We start from the raw sequence: 21,625 nt of genomic DNA, 5'->3' as shown, positions 1-21,625 counted from the left end.
ATGGCCTTAAGAAGACTGAGGAGGCAAAGCTCTCTTAGAATGTCTAACGGGCTAGAGAGGAAGTAGCTGACAACTAACTACATGGCTCCTCCATGAGACTGGAGGTTCTCCATCACAGTGTTGAGTCATCTTGTTATGACTTCATCAGCACTGGGATGTATTGTAACTTATTTGTACTGATAAAAGCTGAAGTACCGAAGTTTGCAAACAATTTACTCTCCCCCCCCTTAAAGTAGAATGGAGTCAGGTACTTCTATAATGTCACTCCTGTACACTTACATTCCAATATATTTTGCTGAGATAGGGGTAGCATTACAAATGATAGGTCAGGAAACTGGGTGTAAGCCACAGTCTACCTTATCTTTGCTTCCACCCTGGAAGAATGCTGAGCATGTGAATATTATCCATCCTGGTTGGGGAGTGGTGGTGCTGAAATATAGACTAGACCATGAGCCTTTTCAGGGTAAGAACCATGACTTTACATTTTTTTTGAAAAATCAAATTTGCCGTAGTGTCAGACAGTTAACAAACGTTTGAAGAAAGAAGTGACGGTTTGGGGACAGGTTAATGGGAAAATGAAAGGAAGAGAGGGTGGAAGAAAATGTGACAAAAAATTTAGAAAAGGAATGAAGGAAAGAGAAAAAACGAAGGAATACAAGAGGCTTATTATGTACCGTTTTAAAAACAGTGAATTGGATTCAGTTTTTAACTCAGCATAAGGAAAGAAAACAAAAACAGAAAAACCAAGCAGTTAAAGCTGCTTAAACAGAGACTATGGGAAAATGGATGACTTCTAAGTTCCCATCCAATTTTTTGATCTATAATTCTAGGTTTTATTTCCCCAACAATGCTTTTAAGGGAATATGTCATTTAATGACCATTTATTAAATATAATTATAATCTACCATATCACAAAGCAGAAACAAACTGATGTTTCTTCAAAAAAAAAGTTATATTACTTTCTTGAGTCTTCACAGTTTCATGAAAAGACTGGCAAATGGATTGGCAAAATTTAGCTTCAGTTTACTCCCTTGCAAGATGCTCAGTGGCTTAACTGGCACTGCACCAAGCTGAGGTAACTTATGATCTTTTTCTTTTAGGTTAAAAAAAAAATAACAGAACCTTCCTGGGCTAAATTCTAGACATGATACCAATTTAAAGTAACCTAGGATGCTATATTGGAGGTGGGGGGATAGCAGGGAGTTAAAGTTTTTTTCTTTCCTTAAGAGAATCCAGAGAGCTATTTTTGCTCTGTAGAGATCCAAAAAGACTGAGCTGCAGAAATACACAAGACAAACAGGTACAGGTGAAGAAGTCAGACAGCAAAAGTTACAACAGTAGCCCCTGCCTGCCCCCCAAATATGTCAGTAATCAAAGATTTAACTATTTGTTCTTTAAAAAATACGTAGTCCATAATACAGGAGGAATTTGATGATTCAAGGCTAGTTGGGACTGTTCTCTGCTTATGTGGTGTACAATTCTAAACTCAAAGGCAGAATTTTGCTTTCCCTGCAATACCTCCCTTGGAACAAAATAATACTTAATGCTTTTGATTTCATAAATAGAAAGGAGAAAATCAAAAGACTGATTTTCATTGGGAAGAAAAGCGGAATTTTAAGTCTTTTACTTTTTTATATTTTCATGAACGGTACAAATTTTTGCCCATTGACACTGGCCCAAAGGCTATGACACTGCAAAATTGAGTGACTATAAACTTATTAATATATTTTTTGATAGAACACATGGTTTTGCCTACTGTTAGAGGAGTTGATTTGAGTAACAAACGCAAACATTCTATTCCAAATAAGCATACTTTTTTTTTACTTTCCTCTGTGGTATGGTATGGTTCCATTTATACAGGTAATAGACTAAGTCTTACTCATTACACGTACAATAAATTTGTCTGTTGAATTGGTTGATGCAACTGTAAGCCTTGTTTTCAATCCAGTGAAAGTGTATTGATAATCTAAAATATTAATTCCTATACATCAAAGAGGTCCCTCTCCCCGAATACAAATCCATTCACACATTCCCAGGCTGCTCCTTGCAACAGAGCTTGCTTTGGGGAGGAAATTTCAGGATAGCATCCAGGAGAAAAGGGCGACGATGCCTCTAGAACCGCCACGGTGCCCAATAGCAACTTATTGGCTCAAAGCAAAAAAAAAAAAAAGAGCGTTTGGAGGGGGTCAGGTGGGAGGAGGGCGAGAAACTCCATCAAAGATGCAAGTGAATACTCCATGCGGCATCTATAACAGATTCCATCCGAGAAGGAAAGATGGGAATCAAGGTTGGAAACAGTGGCAAGGCGGCGTCCCCTGCCATGTTTCAATTCGCGCTACACTAGCAACAAGCCACATATCCGCATTGCCCGAGCGGGCTTCCCCAGTGCCCACCTCCTCCCTTGGAATCACAGGAGAGGGGGCTGCTCCGGCCCGGGAGTGCCAATGGGGGGGGACACTTCGGGCAGAAGCTCCAAGGGAGAAGAGAGCCGGGGGCTGCTGCCCTTCTCGGGGACCCAGGAAGCCCCTCCCGCGCGCAGGTGGGCGGGGGCCGGAGGCCGCGGGGCGAGGACGGAGCGCCCGCGCCTCTCCCGGAGACCCTCGCCCGCCCCGCCAGGGGGTGTCTGAGCCCGACGGCGGCCGCGGGGACTGGGCGGGCGGCGCAGGGCGGCTCCCCTCCGCCGCCGCCGCCTTCCCGCGTCCCCACCCCTCCCCGCCCGCCCCCAGCGCGGCCTAGCCCGCCCCCTCCGCCCCCTCCCGCGGCGCCATGCGCAGACTCAGTTCCTGGAGAAAGATGGCGACAGCCGAGAAGCAGAAACACGACGGGCGGGTGAAGATCGGTCACTACATCCTGGGGGACACGCTGGGGGTCGGCACCTTTGGCAAAGTGAAGGGTGAGAACCCCCGGGGCAAGGCTGGGCGCCAGCTAGAGAGCCGGGCGACTTCCGCGTTTCGCACCTCTTCATCCTCCCCTCCCCGCCGCGTTCCTCGTCCCCCGGGCTGGGCAGCCCCGTCCTGTCTCCTGGGGGAGCAGAGCCCGAGGCCGCCGCGGGACTTCGGCGCGGCCCTCCGAGGCCGCTCGGACTTGGGTGCGGACCGGTCGCCATGGCGACGAAGCAGTGGCCGGAGGGGCTTGGTCGGCGTGAGGGGCGGGGATGCGAGGTGCAAACTTTCTCAGGTGGGCGAGTCGGCGGCCGAGCGCTGCGCTCGGGGTGCTGGGTGGGGCGCCGGGGTCTTGGGCGGGGGCCCGGAGATGGTGGCCTCCCGGCCGCCCCGGTGGTGCTCCCTTGGCTCAGGGCCAGCCCATCGCTTCCTTGGCGGTTCTCGGCGTTGTCCGCATTTCCGTCCTCTTTGGGAGGCTGTCGACTGAACCTGCCCCCGGTGTTTCCCAAGCGTGCGATGTGTTCTCCCAAAAGTAAGGTTGCTTTGGGGATAGCTACAGAATGGAAAAAAAAAAAAGGCCATCTCGTCGGAAAGGATCACCGATTTCTTCCGAGCAGTTGATGAATTTAAACGGGTTCTACATTTGTGATGCGTAGTGTATGCTCTGAATGAGACTCTGTGCCTTTACTGTTTCTGAATTATCAAGAGTTTTGCAGTCTCTGTATGCCAACCCTGGTAGTCAGTGCAGATGTTACCTCCAGATAGCATTTATTAGTTTATTAATGCAATTCATTTCCATTTATTTTCAAAGGATATTTATATTTTAATAAACGATTTAGTGCACATCATTTGAACTTTTTTTTTTTAAAAAAAGTGTAGAATCTCTTATCCTGTGTTCCAAGACAGTATTCTGGAAATAATAAGCCTGCTGTACAGTCCACCAATTCTGGCACAGGTTTAATTGCAAATTTTCTGAGGCGTAAATTTTTTTTCTTTAAAACATTTGACTTTGTTATTAGGGATGTAGAGGAAGGAAGTTTAGAACTGATAAAAATAATTCATGCATTGGCTTTGGATAAATAATAGACTATGGCTTACATATACTAAGTTCCTGGTAAATATCTGACTTGAAAGAAAGTTTGTGAAAGTTTGTACAGTGAATTAACTGAGCCTTGCTGTTCCAGAGCTAAATAAACATTTTCTGATTTTATCTAGGGTTGGAAGAGGAGAACCCTTCCTTCTCTTGCCCTTTGTGAGTCATAGAACTGGAAAATTGCTGTATAGCCCACAGGGAAGCAACTGCCTAAACCTTCTTGTGAAAATCAGCAAGGCCAACAATGTAAGGAAGTAAGAAACAAATGCCAGAATAGGATAATAACAGCTACTAGGGCGGGTCCATATTAGGCCAGTAAAATGTTTCTATGCCCTTAAAGTTTTTTATTTTTGGCTTTGTTATTTCTTGTTAGCAATTACAAACTGCTTTTTAGTTTACAAGTATTTGTAAAAAATGCTCATTAATGCCCCATCCCTTCCCAGAGTTCTTACTGCTTTGATTATGCTATTCATTATTCCCCTAATATAGACCTGAATGAAGTCAGGTCTATTTGCTGAGTGGCTTTTGGAGTAGCAGATAGGAAAGCAAGAAGAAATTTTTCATCTGCTGGATTTGATCTGTTATATGGCTGTGACATGAATCTCTCCGGTGACTTAGCTGTTGCTTAACCTTCACTTCTTCTCCCACCTGTGCTTCTCTTGAAGTACCATACTCTGCAAAGTCAACAATCTCCCCAAATATAGAAAGGCCAATATTAGAGGATCATAGGTTTTATGGATATGGTTATATTTGTTCATAAACACATTTGCTGATGTTGGTGTTCAGAATCTTTAACCAGTTCATTTTTTAAGTTGTTAAACAGTTGGGATGCTTTTTGCCACAAGTAATAAAAAAATCTAACTCAACTTAGCCAAAAACATATCTGTGGTTCTCTCTCCAAAGCCAGGAGGCCCAGCATACCTCTCATGAGTTTCATTGGCTCATCCAGTCTCTCTGGGTAGGGATGTCATGTGCCAATTGGTTTAGGCTTATGTTCCTAAACAGGCACTAGCAACAGTCATAGCTCACTGCAGTCCTGAACATCTGAGCTCAAGGAATCCTCCTACCTCAGTCTCCCCAGTAGCTGGGACTACAGGCGTGCACCGCCACACCCAGCTAAGTTTTCTTATTTTTTGTAGAAAAGAGGTCTTGCTATGTCACCAAGGCTGGTCTTGAACTCCTGGCCTCAAGTGATCTTCCTGCCTGGGCCTCCTAAAGTGTTGGGATTACAGGTGTGAGGCACTGCACCCAGCCTATAGGGCAGTAATTGGATAGTATGAGGAGACAGGATAGACATCTACAGAGAAGTGGGTATTGTTAGGGTAGAGAAAGGGGGACATGGATGTTCAGTGAATAGGCAAAAATAGCCACCATAGTGGTGATGTTGGTAACTAACACTAACAATCTTAATTTGACAAGAATTCTTATAAATAATAGGATAGTCATATATTTTAATTGGTACAATTTGGAATAGAGCTTTTAAAGTTAGTTATATACATTGGATAGAAATTGGATGCAAACATTAAGGAAGATTATGATACTGATATTCAGAAAAATTTCCAAGGATGATATTCCATCCTTATAGGAAATTTAATTTTTAGGGGGCAAGGACTATAAATTAATAGTGATTGCTTCCTATTACAGGCTAAAAAAATCCTTTAGTTATTTAATGGTAACATTTTGAGGGGAAAGTTTAAACAGAAAACTAGGATTAGTTTGAGATTATGCTTGAATTATCTTTGTTATTTCCAAGGTATCTTTTTTCTTTTTCATTCTGGGTGTCAACGTTTTTTTTTTTTTTTTTTTTTAAAGAGATGGGGTCTTACTCTGTCACCCAGGTTTGAGGGCAATGGTATGATCGTAGCTCACTGTAGCCTTGAACTTCTAGACTCAAGCCATTCTCATGCCTCAGCCTCTTGAGTAGCTGGGATTACAGGAGTGAGCAATGGCACATGGCTTGGTTGTCAAGATGTTAGTCTCCATGCCTCTGTGAGGCTTCCCCCACCCCTCTTTAAAAGCATGGATGAACAAAGTCATGTTATTACGGTAAATTAAAAGGCAGTTTTTGTTAGTTTTCCTAGAGAAGACGGTCTTTGTAGTGGGATGGATGTGTCTTCAGCAAATCAGTTATTTGTACATATAACCTATGTATTGAGCTAGTGAATTTCCATGTAAAACTGTAATTCAGGTAAATAGGTGACTGTTCTCTTTGTGAATGAATCACAGTAGGAATTATTTTAAAAAATCTAAATATGAACTAGAGCTACCTAATATCAGCATGAGTGAATCTCAAGAATGTAAGGTTAAGCCTCAAAAGCAAATTTTAGAATACTTACAGTTTAATGTTATTTATACGAATTTTAAAAATTTGCAAAATGACTCATACATTGTTGGTGGGAGTAAAAATTGGTATCACCTCTATAGGGTATGTCAGTATTTATAAAAATTAACCCAGCAATTCAACTTCTAGAAATTTAGTCTAAATGTACTCATGTGTGTCAAATAATGTGTTACTCATCACCATATTGTTATAAATACATAAGATTGGAAGTAACCTTTCTAAATAGTATAATAGTTAAATTATAGCTTATCTACATAGTGAAATACCTTGCAAACATGAAGGAAAAAGAGGGAGGAACTTTATATAATTTAGAGAACAATTTCCAAGGTATATTTTTAAGACGAAAAAGTAAAACACTGTGTATAGTACATATGTCTGCCATTTATGTATAAAAGACAGGGACAAACATGTACCCAAGTGTGACTGCTTATGTATGTACAGTGTATCTCTTTAAATATTGACACAAAACTGTGTTACTTTCCTTACTGTGGGAGGAGAAACTAGGTAGCAGGAAAATGTTGCACTGTATATGCATTTGTACTGTTGAATAGTGTGCGTAATACAGGTATTATGTATTCAATATATATAAAATTAAAAATTTAAAAATCATAAAACAGTGTTACTGTATTGTTTATGGATTCATACACGTGTAGTAAAAATATATAAACGTGTGGGAAAGACAAACACCTAGTTCAGGATAGTGATTACCTCTAGGTAGAGATGAAGGAGAAATTAATCTGGGAGAAGTTTACAGGGCTTTAGTTGTATTTGTAATGTTTTACTGCTTAAGCTGGTGGTAGTGCATGGATATTTGTTATGCTTTTTGGTATGCCTGAAATATTTTATTAGCATTCTTAAATTTCTATCTATAGCTTTTAAAACTCATCTGTTTCCAGGATTAAGCTATTTCCCTAACACTTTTAATCGTGAATTAAAAAAAATTTGTTTATTATTTGTGTTTTTTAATTTTATTTCTGAAGTTTTTCTGGTAGTGAAATTTTTATTCTTTTAAAGTAGGAATGAAATTGTTAGGTGGTTAGAATATCTTCAGTAGCTATTTCTATCTTTGTGGCATCTCTATCGTATTAAAATCCTCTCTTTCAAAGTATGATTTTGTTTCACTCCAAGATTATATATCTGATTAGAAGAACATTTGTTACAGTGTTCTACCGTTAGAGTTCCCTTTAGAGAACATTACCATGGTTGTTAGCTAATATTTAGTTGATTAATCTGCTGTTCTTGTGAGGGAAGACATTGTGAATGTTGGTAACCTTTGCTGTGACACGTAAATCTTCCATGGCCAAAATATCTGTCTTCCATTTCATTTAAAAGCAATACCTTAGCACTGTTGAAAAACTGACAGTCTGAAGTGTAAAGTTGGAGCTTTGGAAAAGCAGGGCGGAGGGGGGATCCCTTAGTCATGCATATTCTTGACAAAGTCCATTTATTACATTCATTGACTGGAGCAGCATTTAGTTTGGCTGCAGCTTAGTTTACTCACTGGAAAATCTTTAGCCCAGTTTTGAGAAAACAGTTGAGGTTCTGAGCTTGTGCTAAGCTGTTTTTCCCTTTCTACTGCACAAGGATTGTGGGCTAGAGTGGATAGGTCAAAACACTTAGAGTCAGAAGACCTGTCCCAACTTGATCACAATAGCTTTACTTTGGTAATTTCCAGAATCTCTCACAGCCTCAATTTCTTTATCTGTAAAAGAAGATGATACCTATATCATAGGTTTATTATGAGGCTCTAATGTGATAATGTGGGTCTTTTCTAAGCTATAAGTGCTATATATATGTATATATATATTTTGTTTTGTTTTGTTTTGTTTTTGAGACAGGGTCTTACTCTGTTGCCTGGTGTTGCCTGGGCTACAGTGCAGTGGTGTCATCATAGCTCACTGCAAACCTCAAGTTCCTGGGCTCAAGTGATCTTCCTGCCTCAACCTCCTGAGCAGCTGGGACTGCATGCCACCACAGCTGGCTAATTTTTTTATTTTTTGTAGAGACAGGGTCTTGCTTTTCCTCAGGCATGTCTCAAACTCCTGGCCTCAAATAATCCTCCCCCCTTGGCCTCCTGGAGTGCGAGGATTACAGGTGTGAGCCACTGCACCCATCCAAGATAGTATATTTTTAAAAGTATTAATATTATGCTGCGGAAACTTTAATATTGAAGTAGTGTTGGTAATTGGGTTCAAGGAAAATATTTCTGTTCCTATAAGCAAAGAAAATGTAACAGATTATAGTATGATGGCCTTAAATTACCAAGATTTTGTTGAGATGAAAGAGAGGTGAAGAATGAGTAAGGTAGAGGGGATATTGCCTACCCTGGAAGAGAAAATATTTTAGAGTCATCAATGTTGGGACATTATTTCAAAATCTTAGAAGAAAAAACTTGTATCAAATTAAGATTGAGAAATACCAAGTTAAAGCAGTAAGAGGTTTCTTTACTATAGGACTTTACAGAGTCTTTACTGTGTTACTAAGCATAGTGAGTCTTCAGACTCACTACATCCTCTCCCAGAGTTGTTTGATTATGAAATCTTTTTCTGTGGAGAGTCTTCAATCCTAGTGTTTTGTAGAGCATATTTTAGAAAACTTATTCTAATAATTTTCATTTTATGATTTTTTAGCCCATAGAAAATTAGAATCCTGAAATTAGAATATTGCAAAGGGAGCTGTAATAGTTGATTCCTGATAGCCATTGGTAACCACCATTTTACTCTCTACTCCCATGAGTTCAACATTTTTAGATTCCAAATATAAATGAGATAATAATATATTTGTCTCTCTCTGTCTGGCTTATTTCACTTAACATAGTATCCTCTAGGTTCATCCATATTGTTGCCAATGACAGAACTTCTGTTTCTTTTGTTTGGTTTGTTTTTAAGGCTGAATAGTATTCTGTTGTGTGTATATATACCACATCTTTTGAATCCATTCATCCGTTGATGGACACTTAGGTTGTTTACACTTCTTGGCTATTGTGAATAATGCTGCAATGAACATTGAAGTGCAGACATCTCTTTGACATACTGATTTCAGCTCCTTTGGGTATATATATCCAGTAATGGGATTGCTGGATCAAGTGGTAATTCTATTTTTATTAATAGTTTTTTAAGAAACCACTATACTTTTTTTAAAAAAATGGCTATATTAATTTATAATACACCAGCAGTGTATAAGGATTACCTTTTCTCCACATTCTCGCCAACACTTGTTATCTTTCATCTTTTTTTTTTTTTTTTAAAGAGACAGGGTCTCACTCTGTCACTCAGGCTGGAGTGCAGTGGTATGATCATAGCTATCTGTAATGTCAAGCTTCTGGGCTCAAGCAGTCCTCCTGCCTCAGCCTCCCAAAGTGCTAGGATTACAGGCATGAGCCACCGTGCCTGGCCTTCTTCTTTTTGATAATAGCTAATCTAACAGGTGTGAGGTGATATCTCATTGTGGTTTTAATTTGCATTTCTCTTATGATTAGAGATGTTGAACATTTTTTCATCTATCTGTAGACCATTTGTATATCTGTTGAGAAATATCTTTAAGTCCTTTGCCCATTTTTTAATAGGGTTATTTGTTTTCTTGTTATTCAGTAATCTGAGTTCCTTATATATTTTGGATATTAGTCTTATATCTGATGTATGATTGGCAAATATGTTCTCTAAATCTGTGAGTTGTCTCTTCATTCTATTAATTGTTTCTTTGTGGTGCAGAAGCTTTCTAATTTGATACCCTCCCATTCATCTATTTTTACTCTTGTTGCCTGTGCTTTTGGAGTCATATCCAAGAAATTACTACCCAGACCTATGTCATGGAGCTTCTCCCTATGTTTTCTTCTGTTAGTTTTATAGTTTCAGGTCTTACATTTAAGTCTTTAATGCATTTTGAATTTTTTCTTTTAAAAGGGGTGAGAGAAGGGGTCCAATTTCATTTTTCTATATGTGGCTATCCACTTTTCCCAGCACCATTTGTTGAAGAGACTGTCCTTTCCACATTGTATGTTTTTAGCACCTTTGTCAAACATCAATTGACTGTAGATCTGTGAGTTTATTTGGGCTCTCCATCATATTCCATTGGTTGGGATATCTTTATGTGTCAGTACCATGCTGTTTTAATTACTATAGCTTTGTAATAATATATTTTGAAACATGGCAGTGTGAGGCCTCCAGCTTTGTTCTTTTTAGTCAAGATTGCTTTGGCTGTTTGAGGTCTTTTTCAGTTCCTTATGAATTTTAGGAATTTTTTTTCTATTCTGTGAAGAATAGCAATGAAATTTTTTTTTTTTTTTTTTGAGACAGAGTCTTACTCTGTTGCCCTGGCTAGAGTGCCGTGGCGTCAGCTTACCTCACAGCAACCTCAAACTCCTGGGCCCAAGTGATCCTCCTGCCTCAGCCTCCCAAGTAGCTGGGACTACAGCCATGTGCCACCATGCCCAGCTAATTTTTTCTATATATATTTTTAATTTTCTATATAATTTCTTTCTATTTTTAGTAGAGATGGGGTCTCGCTCTTGCTCAGGCTGGTCTCGAACTCCTGACCTTGAGTGATCCTCCCGCCCCGGCCTCCCAGAGTGCTAGGATTACAGGCATAAGCCACCGCGCCCGGCCAGTGTGATTTCAATATTCTTAAGCCTGTTAGACTTGATTTGTGGCCTATCATATGATCTACCCTGGAGAATGTTTTGTGTGTACTTGAGAAGAATGTGTATGCTGTTGCTCTTGGGTAGAATGTTCTGTATATGTCCATTAGGTCCATTTGGTCTAAAGTGTAGTTCAAGTCCAGTGTTTCCTTATTGATTTTCTGTCTGGATGGTCTATCTAATGTTGAAAGTGGGGTATTGAAATCCCTAATTATTATTGTGTTGTAGTCTATGTCTTCCTTCAGCTCTCTTAATAAACATTATGCTTTATATATTTAGGTGTCCTAATGTTGGGTGTATATATATATTTACAGTTGTTATATATCATATTGATGAACTGACCTCTTTTATCACTATATAAAAAATGACCTTCTTTGTCTTTTTTTGTAGTGTTTGACCTGACGTCAATTTTGTCTGAAATAAGTATGGCTACCCCTGCTCTCTGTTTTTGTTTGCATGGAATACCTTTTTCAGTCCCTTCATTTTCAGTCTGAGTGTCCTTTAAGATAAAATGAGTCTCTTGTAGACAGCATGGAATTGGGTCTTGTTTTTTATCCATTAAGCCACTCTGTGCCTTTTGATTGGAGAATTCAATGTATTTACATGCAAAGTAGTTATTGATAGGTAAGGACTTACTAGTGCCATTTTGTTAACTGTTTTCTGGTTGTTTTGTAGATCCTTTGTTCCTTTCTTTATTAGTTTCCTCCTTTGGGGTTTGATAGCTTTGTGTAGTGATATGCTTTGGATCTTATCTTTTTATCTTTTGTGTATCTAGTATAGCCTTTTGCTTTGTGGTTAGCCTGAGGCTTGCATAAAACATCTTAAATCTGGTGATTTAAGCTGACAAGAATTTACCTTTGATCACATATACAGACTCTACTTTTACTCCACCTCCTCCTGTTTTATGTTTATGATGTTATAATTTACATTTAAAAAATAATTTGTATTCTTAAAAACAATAGTTTTGCCTTTTAACCTTTATACTAGAGATATAGTTGGTTTTTTCCCATTACAGTATTTGAGTGTTTTAGATTTGACAATGCACTTACTTTTACCAGTACACTCATATGTTTTCATTATACTAGTTAGTGTTCTCTTCCTTCAGCTTAAAGAACTCCCTTTAGCATTTCTTATAAGGCAGATCTAGTGGTGATAAACTCTCTCAGCTTCTGTTTGTCTGATAGAATCTTTATCACTGCCTCATTTTTGAGAGATAAGGTTGCTGGGTATAGTATTCTTGTTTACCAATTTTTTTTTTTTCTTTTAGGATTTTGAATATATCACCCCTCTCCCCTTTGGCCTACTGAAAATTTTTCTGATAATCTTATGGGGTTCTTACATAATATTCTCTAATAAACATATTTATGCACATTTTTTCATCTATTTAACTCTAAGTTAAATTCTCAGGGGAACTACAGATTTAAATATATGTGTGTGTGTGTGTGCGCGCGTGTGTGTGTGTATATATATATAAGTGTGTATAACTATATAACTGATATAACTGTATCACTCTAAATGAAATGCCTCCTAGGACATTTTTTTTTCCCTCTGAGCCTTAGTTTGTCTATAATCTCCTAGGGCATTGACTGCCCTAAATGTTCTATCATTTTACTTAGTCATGAAAAAGGATTTAGTATACTAATTTTTCATTTAAAAACAAACTAATCATGTACTCTGCCTATTTATTTAGTTTTTAATGTCTTTATGTGTGTGTGTGTGTGTACATATGAATTCAAACAATCTCTTGACAGTTGCTGTTTGGGTACCTCCCCTTTCCCTACTATCCTCAATTTTTGTTTGGAAACAATCATGGGTTTATGATTCTTCTATTGTTTCAAATGTGAAGAAGTTATACTGCTATACTTTTTTACAATTGATTTATAATTTGATGAAATGCTCAAATATTAGAAAATTTTGTGGTTTATCTTGATTGGTTATTGATTTGTTTATTCTGCCTTTTTTAGGGAGGGCTTCTATTACTTACAGGTAGAATAGTCTTTTACTCTCTGTGACTCATGAGTTGAATTATACTTGAATCTGTATTCGTTGATTACCACCTTCCCTCTTATTCTTGCTAATTTTTTCCTCATTTTTTGTTATGTGTTCCGTAAAATTTTCCAGCATATTGCTGCAACTTACTGCTTTTAAATGATTTTGTCTCTTGTAAAATTCTTCTTCTCTGCTCTTATTTCATCACTCCTGTATTTTCTTATCACTGAAAATAGTTAATAATTTTTGCTAAAGCATTTATGCATTTCTTGGATGAGTTTAATATGTATTTTTGTTTGTTTGTTTTATTCTTTTGCATTGTAAGACCTTTTGGTTTTGTAAGGCCCAAGTTGCTCTTGGTCAGTACTGTTTTACCTAAAAGCATTAATTGGCATATAGGAGATGCTCAGTACATAATGCCAAATGAATGAATTTGAGAGAATGCTTTGAATCTTCTATTCTGGTTCCTTCTTAAATGACATAATATATGTCCAGAGTTTTAGATAAGCTCCAGTAGTTTCTTAAAGTTAATTGGAGTTGAAATTCAGTTGAGCAGGGTATGATAGGAAACTGGTTGGTTTGTGAATTGGAGTTCAAGCCCGAATGGATTCTATCTTAGCGTTCTTTCCAATTATGCATTTGTCAGTATTATGACTATTTCCCAGACCTGTTTCACCTGAGCAGCCAACAGGATAAAATTCCTACTAAGCCAGAGCTTGAAGATTCTTGGAGGATGTGATTACTACCTCAGCAGGTATCAAGAAACTCAGAAAGAAGGTACTTCCTCAATTGGGATTTAACAGTCAGGTTGGCTGCTCTTAATGACATATAATTGGTATTGGAGATTGGAGGAAGCCTTATTAGAAATTAGAATGTGCTTGATTCCTACAACTGATTTCACCTGTGATTATAGGTTTTTCTTCCTTCTTTCCCTTGTAGCCCTGTACCTTTTCTTCTACACCCCATCCTCCTAATATAGTTATATTATACTTAAAAAAAATCCATATTTGGTGTTTTCATAAGTATGACTGTGTAAATACTATTTGTTAAGCCAATATCTACGACTATATTTGTGTTTCTTATAGAACAGTTAATTTTTCCTGGAGTTAGTAAATAATCTCAGTTTTTTTCATTTGCTTAGCTTTCTTTTAACCTGAGGCAAAATTTCCCACATCTTTGAGTGCCTTTGTAAAATCTCTCTCTATGTGGTATTCCAAACTTTCAAATCTGTAAGGTAATTTATCTTATCTATTCTTCCCTCCCCCGCCCCACCCTCCACCCCCAAATAACTTATCTTGGATCACCTTTATCACATTCCTGTCTGGATTTGTTGTCTTCTAGGCCACATTCGTTATTGTGACTGTGCTTCATCAACATTCTGGGGATTCTCTTACTTTTTCTCCTATATTAAATCCCTTCTTTACTGGTTTCCATGCATCTTCCTTGGGTTTCTTCCTGATTTTGATGGAATATATATTCTCTAGTAGGTTCCTGAGATTAAATTTTTGGAGACTTTGCCTCTAGAATTATCAGTGTCTAAATTCTACCAGTGCCAATCATAATTCCAAAAGACACAATCCCTAATGCTATAATCATGAATGTTGAAATCCCAAATGACCAAAATCTCTAAATTTTAAAAATCCCAATCCTGAAAGCCAAATTCTGGGGAAAGGATTTTTAGTTGGATGCAGGAGAGCTGGATCATGTTAGGGGGAACCATTACCTTTTTATTGTATTTATTTGAAAATTAAGTATGGTTTAAGGAGATGACTGTGGGTGCCAAGTTGACAGGGGATGGGCTTGTGGATTTAATTTTAGGGGTCAACTTGATTAAGGAATAACTAGAAACTTGGTAAAGCATTATTTTGGGTTTGTCTGTGAAGGAATTTCCAGAGGAGGTTAGTGTGTGAGTCTGAGAGGACTAGGTGGGGAAGATCTGCCCTCATTGTTGCTGGCAATCATCCAATCTGCCGGGTGCCAGGAGAGAACAGATACAGACTACAAATTGGGTTCTCTCTCAGAGTTGGGACAGACTTTTCTTTTTCTGTCTTGGACACCAGAACTCCAGGCTTGCCAGCCTTTAGACTCCAGGACTTACACTAGCGGCCCCCAGACTCCTGAGGCTTTTGGCCTCAGATTGAAAGCTGGTTCAGCTTCCTTGGTTCTGAGGCCTTTGGACTGAGCCATACTACTGGCACCCCATGGTCTCCAGCTTCCAGACAGCCTGTCTTGGAACTTCTGAGCCACCATAATTACGTGAGCCAGTGCCCCTAATAAATCTCTAATATAGCTATATACATATCCTGTTGGTTCTGTCTCTCTGGAGAACTCTGACTTTGTACAGATTTGGTATTGGGGAAGCCAAATATTCCTTCTTACTATATTTCTTACAACACAACAGAGGAGATCAGTGAAACTGTTCCTTCGAAAAGGCTGTGATAGATGTATGAGGCTACTTAATAGTGAAAAATAAAAGTTTAAAAGCTAATTATTATTGGTGTTGTGGAAGCAGAAAATCACTTAATTGCAATGGCCAAGCAATAACCAGACATTCAGATGAACAGTATATATTTACAGAAGTTGTAGACTACAACCACTTTCCACATACAAATACAGTGTTTCAAAAATAAAAAATCATAGAAGTAAAAACACAGGCAAAAAATACAAGAAATCTCCCCTGCCTTTATTCAGTCAGGTACAACTTCTGCACCTTCACACATAGTGCCAGTTCACTATGGTATGTATTTCATCTTTGCATCTTTTCCAATACTGGAGGTTTAAATAGTGTAAAGACTTTTAGAGAGTTCTAATTTGTTTTTTTTTTTTTTTGCAAATTTGACTTCATGAAAGTGCATTATCACAATGTTGACTTTGTGTGTAAGCATTGTGCATATACATAAAAATGTTGAAACTTTCTTAGTAAATGAAGAGATGCCCTTTTTGTATTAATATATCTACATTTGTGAAAAAAAGAATTTCTCAAGATATAGCTCTTTGGGCAACTGCGTATGTGGTGGTGACCCATTGCAGTTTTTGATTGATCTCATTAAAAGTTTTAGGTTGCCTGGCATTTCAGATGACCAGAGTTATAAAGCTGGGTGTACACAATTACCAACTGTAGTGATATATGTTTATTGATATATATGTTTATGCATTTTGCTTTTTGACCTATTTCCTTATGAATAGAGTTCATCTCATAAATGATACACTTGTATGACTGTCACTAGTATACCTGTTTATGCTTGCAAAAATATGTTATTATTGCCTATTTTATTGTGTAAAGTGGCCTATGAAGTGTGTTGTCATGTTTTGTGTTTCTCAAATAAATTCCCTTTAAAAATGCAAATAAATGTCTTTTTTTTTGGAGACAGATTCTTACTCTGTTGCCCTGGCTGGAGTGCAGTGGCATGATCATAGCTCACTGCAACCTCAAACTCCTAGGCTAAGGTGATCCTCCTGCCTCAGCCTCCTGAGTAGCTGGAACTATAGGCACGCACCACAATACCTGGCTAATTTTTTTTTTTTTTTTTGTAAGTATAGGCAGGGTCTTGCTCTTACTCAGGCTGGTCCTCCTGCCTTGGCCTCCCAGAGTGCTAGGATTACAGGTGTGAGTCACCACGCCCGGCCAATAAATATCTTTTAAATAACTTAAAAAAAATTTTTTTTCCAGAATTTTCAGGATTTTTATCATCTGGGATTGTGATTTTTGGGATTTTAGACTTTAGAGATTTTGATCTTTCAGGATTTCAATATTGCAGATTATGGCATTTGGGATGGTGTCTTTTGAGATTATGGCCCTTTGACTGGGCATAGCATTTAAAATGGAAAGATAAAATGTTCTTTTTTTTATTTTAAAAAATTTTCTATCTATCTATTTATGTATTCACTTTAAGAGACAGAGTCTCACTCTGTTGCCCAGGCTAGAGTGCAGTAGCATGGTCATAGCTCATTGCAGCCTCAAACTTCTGAGCTCAGGCAATTCTCCTGGCTCAGACTCCTGAGTAGCTGGGACTACAGGCATGCACCACCATACCCAGCTAATTTTTAAAAAATGTTTTTTTGGAGACAGGGTCTTACTGTGTTATGCAAGCTGTTTTTCTAATTTTTAACTTCATTTTAAAAAGTAGAAACCACATGCCCATGAACCAAAATTTAGAAGGTTCAAGGGGTTATAGATAGGGGAAATATATCTATGGCATGAGGGAGTCTTTTGGGATGATGGAACTGTTTTGTATCTGATTATAATGGTGGTTATACCAGTTTCTACATGTGTTAAAATCAATAGTCCCGTATACCAAAAGAAAAATTCAATGTATATGTATGATAGACTAAAAAATGAAAATCAAAATAAAAGAATTTAAAAGTACAAAAAGCTATCTTTTCTTTTTCTCTTCTTATCCTTTCAGCTTTCTGGAAGAAACCACTATTACCAATTTCTTATGTATTCTCCTACTTAATTACTCTTAAACATCTAAACATTCAGGAGTAAATTGGGCAGAAGAGAAAGGAACTTAAATTTGTTCAAGTATTTTTCTGAGAATGCTTAAATTACTGCTCTTAGAATACATCTAAATATTATTAATCAAGCTTGACACTAATTTTAAAAATTATTTCTCCCACAGTTGGCAAACATGAATTGACTGGGCATAAAGTTGCTGTGAAGATACTCAATCGACAGAAGATTCGAAGCCTCGATGTGGTAGGAAAAATCCGCAGAGAAATTCAGAACCTCAAGCTTTTCAGGCATCCTCATATAATTAAACTGTAAGCTCTGTTTATATTAAATATTACACGATCATCTTTTCATCATTTTTGTTAACCTACTTAATCTGACAAGTGAGAAAGATGACTGGCACTTCTTTCAGTTTCCTGGGGGTTTTGAAAAGTTTCTTTCTGCTCATGTATTTATCTAACCCCATTCACAGTCAGTTAAGGCTATGTTCATGTTTTGCCCTTGTGCTTATCAGCTGTTATCCTTCTCATTCTTTCCTGTCTTCTGGACAGATGCCTTTCTGCGAGATAATGTTCAGTGCCCCTATTGCTGTGAAACCAGCAATAATCTGCTAGTAAAAACTCCTGACTTCTAGGCTGGGCATGGTGGCTCATGCCTGTAATCCTAACATTCTGAGAGGCTGAAATAGGAGGATCACTTGAAGTCAGGAGTTCAAGATCAGCTTGAGCAAGAGTGAGACCCTGCCTCTACTAAAAATAGGAAAAATTAGCCAGGCATGGTGGCATGTGCCTACTCAGGAGGCTGAGGCTGGAGAATCACCTGAACATAGGAGTTGGAGGTGGCAGTGAGCTATGATGACGCCACTGTACTCTAGCCAGGCAACAGAGTGAGACTCTGTCTCAAAACAGAAAAGAAAAGAAACAAACAAAAAACCCTCTTGACTTCTAAATTTCCACATGATGTCAGTTAGCCCCATTGAAGAAAATGTAGTAGAAAGGGTTTTCCCCCATGCTGCTGATACTGACCATACCAATAACAAAATTTCAGGAATCTAGTATTTCAATAGGGCAATAATCTTACAGTTGTTTCACAGTTGCCAGTTGTAGGCTCCACTGATAACTTATTTACTGCTCAGCTCCTGCTTTATTATGCAGGCTATAAATTAAACCTGCCTTAGTGTTTTCTCCTGAACTGGCTAACTCAAAGTTTGTTTTACTCTCATCTCTTCTCGTTTGTTAAGGTGCCATGGTTTTAAATACTGTCCATATGCTGATGACACCTAAATGTACATCTTCTGCTTTGAAATCTCTTCTGTGAGTTCCAGACTCATAGTGCCCACTGCCAACTTTACGTCTCCATTTAGATGTTCACAGATATTTAAACATGACCCAACTGAATTCTTTATTATGACTCTCTCAAACCTGCTTTTCCCACAGTTTTCACTTCCTCAGCTGATAGCTAGTTACCCAGGGCAAAAACTTAGGAACCATCCTTAACTTCCCTATTTCTGTCACTTCCTACCATCCATTCCATCTCTTCCTTCAAAATGTACCTAGGATCCGTTTCTCAGCTCCTTTATTGCCATCCGCCTGGTCTTCGTCACCTTCATCTTTCTCATGGACTTCTGCAGTAGCCTCCTGCTTCTACCTTTACTGTACACAGTCAGTTCTTCACACTGCTGCTGTAGTTCTCCTTTTAATATGACAGATCACATTGACTACTTAAAACCTTCAATAGCTTTTCATCTTCCTTGTAGTAAAAGCCATCATCATGGTTTGTAAAGTTCTGTGTCCTCTGGCCTTCAGTTATACCTTTGACTCCACATCCTATTTCTCTCTCCCAGCTTACTCTGCTCTAGCCTTCTTACCATTCCTCAAACATGCCAAGCAGGCTTCCACCTGGGTACCTTTGTACTTGCTGTTCCCTCTTCCTGGTTCACCTCCTAGATAATGGTATAATTTGCTCCCATTCTTCCTTTAGACTTTGCTCAAATTTTACTTTATCAGAGGCTTTCCTTGAATGCTCTGTATAAAAAGGTTTCCCCTTAGTTTGCTTTATTTCTCTTCATAGCATGTTCCACCACCTAAGATACTGCTTATTGTCTGTGTCCTGGCTCCTAAAACATGAACTCCATAGGAACAGACAATTTTTATTCTTTGCAGTTTTCCTAGCTTCTAGCACAGCACCTGGTATATTATAAGTGCTTAGTAAATATTTATTGAATGAGTGAATATACATGTTATAATATTGGTAGACAATGTTTTCTCTCACCAGGTACCAGGTCATCAGTACACCATCTGATATTTTCATGGTGATGGAATATGTCTCAGGAGGAGAGCTATTTGATTATATCTGTAAAAATGGAAGGGTAAGCTGTTCTGATTTAATCCCATATATATTTTATAACTCCCCTTTATCCCTGACTAGCATCAGAATGTCAGAGAGCAATTTTAAGAGGTCTGTTTAATAACCAGTTCCCTTACTCATATAATGAACCTCACAGTTTGTATATTTTCTGAAGGTCACATGATTTATTAATGACAGAATTGGATTGAGATCCCAGAACTCATAATCCTCAGACTTATGCTTTTGGGGTATACAAATACATTTAAATTGTATCTTAAAGTATACAATTAATCCTTACAAATATATTATTACTTAAAGGTCTAGGCCTACTTTAGCCACATTCAAATTGCATTCATTTTTTGGTTTCAGAAATATGATGCACTTGGAGTAGTAAGAACAGGCTCCATGAAGGAGGTAGGAATTATATATAAAGAATTTAGAGCTGGAAGGAACTTCAGAAGACCTTTCGAGCACTGCTTTAAGTTACAGATTCAAAAACTAAAAACTTCTCCCTGCCCATACTTTATCTCATACCCAGGTTATGTGGTATGCAAAAGCCCCTTTCTGGAAGAGTTGTATCTAGCACCAAGAAGACAATTTTTCTTACTCCTAACCTTAATTATATTATTCACTCATTCATGTGTTCTGTATAGCACATCTGTTTACTTTCATCAAAATCAAACTCATTAACCAAGTAAATTTTTATTTTACTATTTCTTAACGTGCTTCATTTCTATTTGAGGTATCCCCCTTCTCTTCACCAAAAAAAAAAAAAAAAAAAAAGGTTCTGCCTAGAAAAATGGTAATAGGCACAAGTTGAGTTGATATCTTTTTTCTTATCTTTTCTGTTTTTATTTCTTTGTCATTTTGTTTTACCTGTGGGGTATTCAGTTTTAGCTAATGAATATTAAAATTTCAGCTGCCATATTTTCTATTTCAAAGATCGTTCTTGTTTTCTGAAATTTTCTTTTCTTTAAATAGCCTAATGTAATAACCTGGTCTGTCTGAGGATGACAGTTTTTTAAAGTTTTCTTCTGTTCCGTATTGTTTATGTACCTTCTGTGCTCTTTGTTCCCATTTTTTTTTCTGTTCATTTTATTTGTCTTTGTCTTTTGTGTATGGCCCTTCCTCAGATATCTGGTGATTCTTGGTTGTCCACTTAATATTTAAGAGTGAGATACTAAATACCAAGTTCATGTGAGTAGAACTTGTTGATTGGTGGGCTTTCCCATAGCTTGAATAGGTAAGGACTTCTTCATTTTATTAGGGTATACCAAATGTCAATAATCACAAATACGTTTTCTTGGATAAGATATTCATTCCAAAGGAAATCTTCCAATTTCCTTGGAGGCATTAGTTTAGCTGTCAGTGCCCCAGGAGCTGAGTGGGGAAAAGGGCTGCAAGTCTCATTAGTTAGTAAGTTCACTTTCACTTAATTCCCATGTTTGCCTTGTGATCCCTGCCTTGGTGTCCTTGAGAACAGAGTTGGCTCAGCCTTATAAGCTGTAAGTAGGTCTTATTCCCCAGTACGGGTGAGTTTAAAAACTTCTTATTTCAACCATTTTTCCTGTTGTCAGCCTACTTCTTACTTCTTCCTTCAGCAGTTCCCAGTGTTTCCAATTTCTAAGCCTTTCCAGGGTTCTGTGTACAGCTAAGTTTATGTCTTATTGGTTTCCACCCCTGTGGCCTTCAGTTTCAGATTTCTCCTGTTGGCTCAGTCTTCATTGTTGTTCAACCACTGTCCAGCTTGGTGACTCCTCTTGATTACTGCTGTCTCTTTTCTTGTTCTTTCTGTCTTTATATGCCTCTTTTATGCTGATGTCATTTTAATGATGTTTCAAGGATTGGAAACAAAAGATTCAACCTGCCATGTTTAATTGGAAAT

At 38.1% G+C, this 21,625-nt stretch overlaps 1 protein-coding gene across 3 annotated transcripts in view; it reads left to right on the top strand.

Moving 5' to 3' along the window:
• The first annotated feature begins 2,586 nt into the window (after positions 1-2,586).
• PRKAA1 (protein kinase AMP-activated catalytic subunit alpha 1) overlaps positions 2,587-21,625 on the top strand; it is a 31,513-nt gene continuing 12,474 nt past the window's right edge. Inside the window, exons 1-5 of one of the 3 annotated variants that reach the window (XM_045566515.1) lie at positions 2,813-2,893; positions 4,098-4,221; positions 17,564-17,705; positions 19,669-19,762; positions 20,110-20,154. In XM_045566515.1, coding sequence (XP_045422471.1) covers positions 19,703-19,762; positions 20,110-20,154 — 105 coding nt within the window. In that variant the 5' untranslated portion in view covers positions 2,813-2,893; positions 4,098-4,221; positions 17,564-17,705; positions 19,669-19,702. Of the gene's footprint in view, positions 2,894-4,097; positions 4,222-17,563; positions 17,706-19,668; positions 19,763-20,109; positions 20,155-21,625 lie in introns of all 3 variants that reach the window. The other 2 variants (XM_045566513.1, XM_045566514.1) reach the window with 2 other exon arrangements.

Source organism: Lemur catta, chromosome 12 (assembly GCF_020740605.2).
Source record: "Lemur catta isolate mLemCat1 chromosome 12, mLemCat1.pri, whole genome shotgun sequence".
Classification (NCBI taxonomy): domain Eukaryota; kingdom Metazoa; phylum Chordata; class Mammalia; order Primates; family Lemuridae; genus Lemur; species Lemur catta.
The sequence above is the reverse complement of the archived record's forward strand: the minus strand, read 5'-3'. Positions and strand labels throughout refer to the sequence as shown.